Source organism: Nymphaea colorata, chromosome 13 (assembly GCF_008831285.2).
Source record: "Nymphaea colorata isolate Beijing-Zhang1983 chromosome 13, ASM883128v2, whole genome shotgun sequence".
NCBI classification, from domain to species: domain Eukaryota; kingdom Viridiplantae; phylum Streptophyta; class Magnoliopsida; order Nymphaeales; family Nymphaeaceae; genus Nymphaea; species Nymphaea colorata.
The window spans coordinates 7,710,151-7,720,480 of record NC_045150.1 but is presented as its reverse complement, the minus strand read 5'-3'; the positions used below and the strand labels follow the sequence as shown (position 1 = coordinate 7,720,480).

Sequence of the window (10,330 nt, the reverse complement as noted above, 5' to 3'; positions counted from 1 at the left end):
GTATTTGGTTTTGGGTTTCGAAATATGAAATTTGTTGGTGGTTTTGTTAATAGCATATTGATTCATGTCTCCAGTTTAGGTCAAAAATTAAGTAAGATTTTATGTTCTAGCTGCCAAGTGTGCAAAATCAATGTCATTGTTTTTTTTTTTTTAAATTCTTAATAAAGAGATTTGAATCCTTTGCGATTATTCATTTGATGTTTTGATCCTGCCCAAAAAATATCATCTTTGAAAGTGAATACCATAGTCAGTTTATTGATGATTACCTTCAACGCTTACGAATAGTTTTCAAAAATATATTTATAAATATTTTTTGGTCAAAATTGAAAAACTAAAATGTGTCGCTAACAGTATAAAAATGTTAAGCATATCTTTGAAGTCAATTCTGTTGGCTGCTTTTCTGAAATTTTTTCTTTTAATTTTCTAAAATTGCTGATGCACCACTGGAAGGAATATAGTGCAAAATTTTGCGAAAATATATCAGCCGGAAAGCTCCTAGTTAATATTACAAAAAACTCCATAATATTATATTAATATAATGCAACCGGGTCGTTCCGGTTGGTTTCTCTTTTGGATCCACCCAAGTGCCACGCCCTCTCCCCCTTCTCCCTCTCTCTCTCTCTCTGTGTCCCGGAGTTGCAAGCGTACAAGCTGAAGGAGTACGAGGATTACAAAGATGAAATCCCTCACTAGGTTGGTAGTCGTAAGTCGATTGTCCGTTCTGTCTTTGTTCCTGTTTCTCCAGGTTTTCCTTAAGAATTTATCTCTTTGAGTTCTTTATATATTATAGAGAATGTATTCTGTTCGAGAGGGTAATTTTCCCTAATGAGCCCCAACGAGAAAGGTTGATTCTCCCTTGTAGCTTGTTGTCCCTTGTACATGTTTCTTCTCTTATATATTCCGATTCTTTCCAGTTTAAAAAGAAAATTCAGGGGAATGATTCGTTTGTTTGTGTTTTGGAGAATTGTCTGAAATAAAGGGTAAATGCAATTGCTCTTAATGGACCATTCTTTTTACCTTTTTTTTTTTTCCATCTAGAGATAAATTTCTGTTCCCCTGGTTGCAATCGTAGAACTGGTGCCAGCCAAATCATCATTTATCAGCCCTTGGCGCGCCTCTGACATGCAGCAGTAAGGCAGCACGCCATCCACCTGCGGAGTCGTTTCTGTTCCAAAAATCACTTCCGCAAGTTGCTGCCTGTCTTTCATCTGTCCTGTATTTGATAGGAGGACCGTGAGGAGAACGTGGCCGTGATGGAAAATATGATTGCCCCATAAGTCTTTCTTTTGCCGGGGTTAATATTAGTTAACTGATCGCTTATAATGCACATATTAGTTAGAAAATACTAGAGGGTCGCTATGATGTAGCATAAAAAGGAGAGATTTATTTTGCTTGTTGAGATGCAAGCTACTGGATTTATACATGTTAGGGAACCATTAAATTTAAGAAAGAGTCATGCTGGCCTTCAAAACAGCGATTGAAAAAATGTTTTACCCTTAGGCAGATTGCGGGTTTGATTACTGGATCATGTGCATTAGATGAGAATGTGTATTAAATGTACATAATTGGCTTGTTGAAACTACAAAACACAATGATGGACAGTCTTGTGTCCCAATCAGGTGAATGGATGACAACTTTCTTTTTTGGGCACACAGTTTTCTCAAGTATACTAAACAAGTTCGTGATCTTATTTGAACTCTCATAATGACTTCAATTATGTGCAGAACTTCATGATTTCCCATGTTTTTCTCATGAATGCCTAGAATAAACTCCTCCGCTGGAACAAATTGAGGTCACGTTGCCACTCAAATACATTTCTGTTAGTTCTGCACTTATGAATTCACTGTGTTGGATGTACCATGCTTCTTTTCGTCATTCTAATCATGCCTGTTTTTGGTTGGGAGCAACGCAATGATTTGGTTGGGATGGGCTCTTTCTGTAAAGTGTACTGACTGGAATAAGTAGGGCATTCAAAATTTGTCTTCTTGTTTGTCATTGATTTTAGCTTTGAAATGAGCATTTCTATCCTAGTCACTTGAATTTTCCTTAGTGCATGCATATCTGTTATGTGTCACGGCACATTTGTTTGTTATTCCACAGAAAGGTTGCACCATTTATTTGCTTTGATGCAGGATGTGAACTGTACTTTTGGCTATTCTATGAAGTTTATGTTTAGTGTTTGGTAAATCCGAACTGAGAAATTTTACAATCTTTATTCTCATTTTGAAGTTTCTACTACTGTAACTTTATTAAATCATCAAGATGTAGATGAGGACACGGTCTTTCTTGTATGTTCCTTGTGAGGATTTCAAACTAGTTGAAAGCTTTTTATGCTTTGACTTCTCTAATTCTTGTTGTGAATACACTTCCATGGCAGATTCTGTAAATAGGCCATTCAGTAAGCATTCTTATGGACTGTGAAGTAAATGAAGCACTCATGCAGGATGTCTCCTGCCTCGGAACAGAGGAGGATGTGGTAATATTCTGTTCTTAATCCATCTTACTTCTGTTAGTGATGAGCATCAATTATTCTGCTTGAACTTGACTAAGTAGGATCATTCTTTTGTGCTGCATATGCATGTTAAGGATCTAACCAAAGAACAGTTTCTATTTTGCATTCTCAATGCATGTAAAAAGAGAGAAAAATTTTAGGTATCTAATATGAAGAGTAGAAGAGACAGCACCACAGAGAAACTGAGAGGCTAATAATAAAGCCTTGGATCTAACCAAACAGCACCTCTGTTTTGCATTCTCAACGCATGTTAAAAGAGAGAAAAGGTGTCAAATATGAAGAGTAGAGGAGACACTACTACAGCAAAATTGAAAGGCTAATAAAGCCTTGGTGCTGAACATTCCATTAGAGAAGTAAATATTATAGAGGTTATGTTGAAGAAGTTACATAAAAGTCAATGGATGATGTATTTGCCCTGAGAATTATGTGGTAGTAATCAGGAAATGTTTCAGAAAAAAACAGTGCCACCAAAAGGAGTTTGCTGCCATAGTGAATGTTTAACCTTGTATAATGATGTATATTTGTTTTCCCATTTTATCCCATTTCTACCTCTAGTTTGATTTTGCTTTGCTTTTAGTGAAATTGTAATCCATTTTGAATTTAATGTCCTTTTCATTTCTGCCTTCAAAATCTTATGTCAGTTGAAAATTAATTTTTTTGTCCGTTCCTATAAAAGTATGCCTTGCGTTTGCTTGCCTGGCTAGCACCATTTTCGTTCCACCTTGAGTCATGTAAAAATATGACCCAATTTTTTCCCTTTATTTGTACAGATGTTAGCCAAACTTTTCCTTTCTTGGCTTTGTCTCAGCATGTAATATTTGGATGATATATTCAACAATACTACATGTGGTCTAGTTTGCATTTGGATTCTGATTTGGGCTTCATGCCAAACATTTGGATTTTGAAATCATATGTAGACTGATTGAACCCATATTTGAGCAATTTTTACACTTTCGATATGATTTTTCTTCTATGTTAAGCTTGATATTATAGCCATGCACCTAGAATGGATTTGTCTCCTGGACCACACTTATTTCTCGCTAAGTCACATAAGTGCATGTACTGGTGCTGGTATAAAGGGTATGACATGTCAGATTCAGAGATTGTGGGCATATATATAGTCAATAGATTTCGTCTTCCAACTTTACGTGCTGTCTGGTTGGTGTTTTCAAATCATACTGTAAGAATGGATTCAGATCACACAAATTTGTGTGTGAAAAAAACAATTTAAACAAGATGTGATAAGTCACGTAGATGTTAAATTTGATACTATAGCCATGCACCTATAATGGATTTGTCTCCTGGTGGAACACTTATTTCTCGCTAAGTCGCATAAGTGCATGTATTGGTGCAAGTACAAAGGGAATGACATGTTGGATTAGAGATTGTGGGCATATATATATATATATATATATATATATATATATATGTATGTATGTATGTATATGTTGAGTCAATGGATTTCGTCTTCCAACTTTACCGGCTGTCTGGTTGGTGCTCTCAAATCATACCATAAGAATGGAATCAGATCACACAAATTTGTGTGTGAAAAAATAATTGAAACAAGATGTGCTAAGTCATCTGAACTCTTCAGAATTGATTTTGTGCTCAAAGTTGACACGACCTGTTTGCAGGTGCAGGTGCAGCAACCAATAATTTGCTTTCTTTTTTGTTGAAACATTGCAGAGCCATAAGTTGCAAATTGTGTTATTTGTAGAAATACGAACAAGAAGAAGAGGGAGAGAAACAACGATCACGATGTAACGTGGAAAACCCTCAACACGAGGGAGAAAAAACCACGAATGAGGAGGAGTTGGTGCCCACTAGCAGCCAGACTCTCTCTCTCCTAAGATTATCATTAACTCATAAGGATTAGGGTTACATGACTTAAGTAGTGCCCAAAACGGGCTACAAGGCGGGTCGGGTATGGATCCGGACCCGAAACACACAATCTATCAACACTCCCCCTCAAGTTGGGCATACATATCAAACATGCCCAACTTGGATACTGTAGGGACACGAACCACAAGGAGAGAGCAGAGAAAGAACACACAATATACGTGGAAAACCTCAGAAAGAGGTGAAAAACCACGGGGAAGCTCTGACCTAGGGGCAAACCGCAACCCTAGGAGAGAGAAATTAATATTCACTTAACTCAACAATTACATGTAAGTGAAGAATATATAGGAGGGAGAGGAAGAGTGCCGCCTAGGGTACCGAGCCCCGCCTCGGTATCCGTGCCCCACAGGACCGGGTCCAGATATGGACCCGGTTCCCAATACAATATATTCTAACACTCCCCCTCAAGCTTGGCATACATGTCAAACATGCCAAGCTTGCTAACATTTTTCTCAAATTGAGATGTACATAAAGACTTAGTTAAGACATCCGCAACTTGATCTTCAGACTTCATATAGGGCAGAATCAACTCCTTTGAATTTATGTGTTCCCGTATGAAGTGACGATCGATCTCCACATGTTTGGTCCTGTCGTGCATGACCGAATTGTTTGCCAAGTTAATCGCAGACTTGTTGTCACAATACATCCTCATCTTCTCTTCCATTTTAACCCCAATATCTGCTAAAAGAATTTTGAGCCATAACATCTCTGTAACCCCCATAGCAACCGCCCTGTATTCAGCCTCAGCACTGGACCTGGAACAAACTTCTTGACGTTTACTTCTCCATACCACAAGGTTACCTCCAAGAAATATGCAGTATCCTGTGGTAGACCTCCTAGTATCTGTGCATCCTGCCCAGTCGGCGTCAGAGTATCCTTCAATGCTTAGTTGATCTTGTCGAGTGTAGAGTAGTCCTTTCCCTGGGTCATTCTTTAAGTATCCCAATACTCTTTCAGCACTTTTCCAATGACAATCAGTAGGGGCATGTATAAACTGACTTAACACACCCACAGCATACGTAATATCCGGGCGAGTAAGGGTGAGATAAATGAGTTTACCAACCAGCCGCTGATACCTCCCTTTTCCTTCCTCATCCAAGATCGTCCCAGTTTTGATACTTATCCTTGTGCCAGACTCCATTGGAGTAAGAAAGGGCCTGCATCCCAGTTTACCTGTCTCTTTTAGAAGGTCCAAAGTGTATTTCCTTTGGCTCATAACAAGACCAGTCTCAGATCTAGCAATCTCAATTCCCAAAAAATACCTCAGTTTACCCAAATCTTTGAGGTCAAATTCAGCAGCTAACGTTTCTTTCATCTTCCTTTTTTCTTCTTCGTCATCACCTGTGACAATCATATCATCAACATATACTAGTAGGAGGCTCACCAGACCATTTCTCTGCTTGATGAAGAGGGTGTGATCACCATTTCCCTGTTTATATCCATTAGTCTTCATCACAACCCTTAGTCTTTCAAACCACGCTCTAGGGGACTGCTTGAGGCCATACAATGCTTTCTTGAGATAACAACACTTTCCTTTCTGCGCATATCCAGGCGGCATGCTCATATAGACTTCTTCCTCAAGGTGACCATTCAAAAAGGCGTTCTTTACATCAAGTTGGTCCATGCTCCACTTCTTTTGCACTGCAAGAGCTAAGATGACCCTTACGGTCTTCAGTTTCGCCACGGGAGCAAACGTCTCAAGATAGTCAATCCCATATTTCTGGCTAAACCCTTTAGCAACAAGACGAGCTTTATAGCGTTCTACAGTGCCATCAGGTTTGTACTTCACATTAAACACCCACTTGGAGCCAACTAAGTGAGTTCCCTTGGGGATATCAACAACCTCCCACGTATTGTTCTTTTCCAATGCGTCCATCTCTTCTGTCATGGCCTGTAGCCATTTAGAATCATTCCTTGCATCTTCCACTGACCTGGGAATAACAGCCATAGATAAAGAGGTAACAAAGCACTTGTAGTCTTTACTGAGTTTTGCATATGAAACAAATCTCTGAATAGGATGAGAAGTACATGACCTGGTGCCCTTGCGCAGAGCTATGGGAAGTTCTTCATTCATTGGACTTGGATCATCCGGGGTGGTCACAAGATTGGGAAGATTGGGATTGGTAACATCAACATCTTCCATCACATCCTTCTTCTTCCTGCTGTAAACCTGACCAAATAGGTGATCTCGAGACTGTTCTTCCACAGGGCCCCCCTCCATCTGACTGTCTCTGTCCTCACTGACAATGTCTTCCACACTTGGAGAACTCACCGTATAATCCAAGAAATCCATGAACTGAATCAACTGATGCGAAGAATACTCTTCCCTTCCGTCACCTAGACACTCCCCCTGAAGAGGATTCGCAGGAAAGTATGCCTCATGTTCATGAAAGGTCACATCCCTGGAGACATAGACTCTGGAAGTGCTAGGGTCAACACACCTGTATCCCTTCTGGGTGGAGGAATATCCCAAGAAGACTGCTTTGATGGACCGAGGATCAAGTTTCTTGAGAGTGGGACTATGATCATGGACAAAACAAATACACCCAAACACACGAGGGGTTAAGGGCCAGGGATTCTGAGTGGGCCACAACACAGAATAAGGAGAATGACCATGCAACACACGAGTAGGCATACGGTTGATAAGGTGAGCACTAGTGAGAAGTGCGTCTCCCCAGTACCTCTTAGGGACATGACGTTGAAACATAATTGCCCGGGTAACATTTAACAAATGACGGTTTTTTCTTTCAGCCACGCCATTCTGAGGAGGGGTGTAGCTACAGGATGTTTCATGAATAATACCCTTGCTTCGCAAGAAGTCATCAAGGGATTGGGAGACATACTCTCGGGCATTGTCAGTACGGAAGGCCTGAACAGTGGTCTGGAATTGAGTTTCGACAAATGCCACAAAGTTTTTGACAATGTCGGGAACTTCACTACGTTCTTTCAACAGATACACGAACGTACACCGGGAGTAGTCATCAATAAGAGTCATAAAATAGTGAAAGCCACGACAAGTGGGTACTCCCGAAGGACCCCAAACATCAGAGTGAACCAAAGCAAAAGGACAGTTGGCTTTATTGACCGAAATAGGGTACGATGCCCTAACATGCTTAGACAACTGACACACTTCACAGGCAAAGGTGTCCAAAGAAACAGAATGAAACATCCTAGGAAACAACTTTCTAAGCAACTGGAATGGAAGATGACCAAGTCTCTCGTGCCAACGCATAATGACGGATCTGGCCTCCACGCCAGGCAACTGTCCACTGGTGGCTGAAATCAAAGCAGAAGCAACTCGAACGGGCAGTCTGTATAGCCCATCAATAGCCGAACCAATCCCAATCTTCTGCCCCGTCCTGCAGGAAACAACGATCAGCAGAGAAAATTAGATTACAGTTTAGCTCTTTGGTAATACTGCTGACAGATAACAAATTTACGGGAATATTGGGAACATGCAGGGCATTATGAAGACAATATTTGTTCAATAGTGATAAACTCCCTTTTCCAGCCACAGAGATAGAAGAACCATCAGCCATAGACACACGCTGTTGCCCAGAGGTCAACTTGTACTCTTGAAACATCGTAGGGTCCCCTGTCATATGATGAGTAGCCCCACTGTCAACAATCCAATCACCGAGAGGAGAATTACCTTGATCACTAGTAGTAACCAGAGCGTGGGCTAACTTAGCCCCCTCAGAAGTAGAAGCATCATCCTGGGTAGATAACCGACTAATGTAGGCCTGCAACTCTCTGAGTTGATCTGAGGAGAGCTTGGATTTGGCAACATTGGACGACCCCGGGCTAGGCTCTGGCACAGAAGAAGCACGGCGATGAGGAGGAGGACGACCTCGGACGAGACGCTTCTCAGGATGAAGATCCCAACAAAAATCAACAGAATGACCCACTTTGTTGCAATGGTTGCATCGTCGAGTAGGACGCTGCCCCGTCCCTGAAGTATGGCTCACAAAGGCTGCTGGAGAACTCCCCTGATGGGAGTCAATATGCATAATCTGGCGCCGTTGCTCCTCAGACTCAATACGGGCATACACCTCTTCGATTCCAGGAATCTCATCACAGTTGAGAATCTGGCTTCGAATGGTTTCAAACTCATCACGCAGGCCTCCAAGGAAAATAAAGGTGCGGTCCATCCATTCCTTTTCCCAATACAGGGCATGATCTACACCACATTTCCAGTCATCATTCACATGATAGTCAAGTTCCTCCCATTTGGTCTTCAAGGCGGCATAGAAGGAGGCAACAGATAAATCACCCTGTTTAAGAGCATATATGCTACGTTTGATTTGATAGGCACGTAAAACACGTTTCTTACGACCATACATACGTGCAAGAACAGTCCACATATCATACGCCGTCGATTTACGCAAGATCAAAGGCTGAATATCTGCGGAAACCGAACTAATAATCCATACTTTAACCTGACTATCCTCCAACGCCCAGGTCGGCCATTGCGAATCAGTTTTAGAAGGTGCAGGCTTCTCCCCAGTGATATAGTGCAGGCGACCACGACTAGTAATCCCGATTTCTAGGGCAGCAGACCACGAGAGATAGTTATCCTTGTTCAGCCGAATGGAGGTGACATGAACAGGCAAGTTCTCACCCTTGGTATTGCTGCCCGTGTCGAGGGCATCATCAAGCTTGGGCATCGCTGCGTCAGCCATCGCAATCCCAAAAGAAGGTCACAACCGGCGGCAGAGAGGGCACAACCCACGACGGCGGAAACAAGACACCCGGCGGCGGCGCAGATAACCCAGGCGACGGCGGCGCTGGGAGCAGCGACGGCGGCAGGGCAGCGCTGGGAGCAGCGGAGATAACCCAGGCGACGGCGGCAGGGCAGCGCTGGGAACTACGGCGGCGGCGTTCCTGGACGGTGGCGTTCCTGGACGGCGTCAGCACTGAAAGCAGCAACAGCAGCGGCGCTGGGAACAGTGTCGGCGGCGGTGCTGGAAACGGCAACGGAGGCGGCACGTGAACGGCGGAAAAAACACTACTTGCACACCAACGATCTCACACGCGGTGGCTCTGATACCATGTAGGGACACGAACCACAAGGAGAGAGCAGAGAAAGAACACACAATATACGTGGAAAACCTCAGAAAGAGGTGAAAAACCACGGGGAAGCTCTGACCTAGGGGCAAACCGCAACCCTAGGAGAGAGAAATTAATATTCACTTAACTCAACAATTACATGTAAGTGAAGAATATATAGGAGGGAGAGGAAGAGTGCCGCCTAGGGTACCGAGCCCCGCCTCGGTATCCGTGCCACATAGGACCGGGTCCAGATATGGACCCGGTTCCCAATACAATATATTCTAACAGATACATTCCTCTCAAATGAAGCTGAAGGAAGAGCTTTCGTCAGAACATCAGCTGTTTGGTCTTCAGACTTCATGTAAGGTAAGATCAACTCTTTCGCATCAATTCTTTCCCGAATGAAGTGACGATCAATTTCAACATGTTTTGTTCTGTCGTGAAGAACATGATTGTTGGCTAAGTTGATTGCAGACTTGTTATCACAGTACATCTTCATAGGTCCTTCAACCTCTATTCCAATGTCAGTCAACAATATCTTCAACCATAGTAACTCTGACACTCCCATAGCAACTGCCCTATATTCTGCCTCTGTACTGGATCTAGAGCAAACATCCTGTCTCTTGCTCCTCCATACAACAAGGTTTCCTCCCAAGTAGACACAGTACCCTGTAGTAGATCGTCTGGTATCACCACAACCTGCCCAATCCGCATCAGAATAGCCCTCGATTTCCACAGTCTCTTGTTTCACATACAGTAGTCCCTTGCCAGGATTTTTCTTCAGGTAGCACTCTGTCCACAGCCTTCAGATGTGCATCGGTTGGTGCATGCATGAATTGGCTCAAAACATTCACCGCAAAGGTGATA

General features: G+C 42.4%; 1 protein-coding gene across 1 annotated transcript in view; it reads left to right on the top strand.

The window, feature by feature from the left end:
• The first annotated feature begins 562 nt into the window (after positions 1-562).
• The window catches only part of LOC116266820 (uncharacterized protein At4g10930), a 34,180-nt gene continuing 24,412 nt past the window's right edge, over positions 563-10,330 (top strand). Inside the window, exons 1-2 of the mRNA XM_031648221.2 lie at positions 563-693; positions 2,378-2,476. Coding sequence (XP_031504081.1) covers positions 2,411-2,476 — 66 coding nt within the window. The 5' untranslated portion in view covers positions 563-693; positions 2,378-2,410. The remainder of the gene's footprint in view (positions 694-2,377; positions 2,477-10,330) is intronic.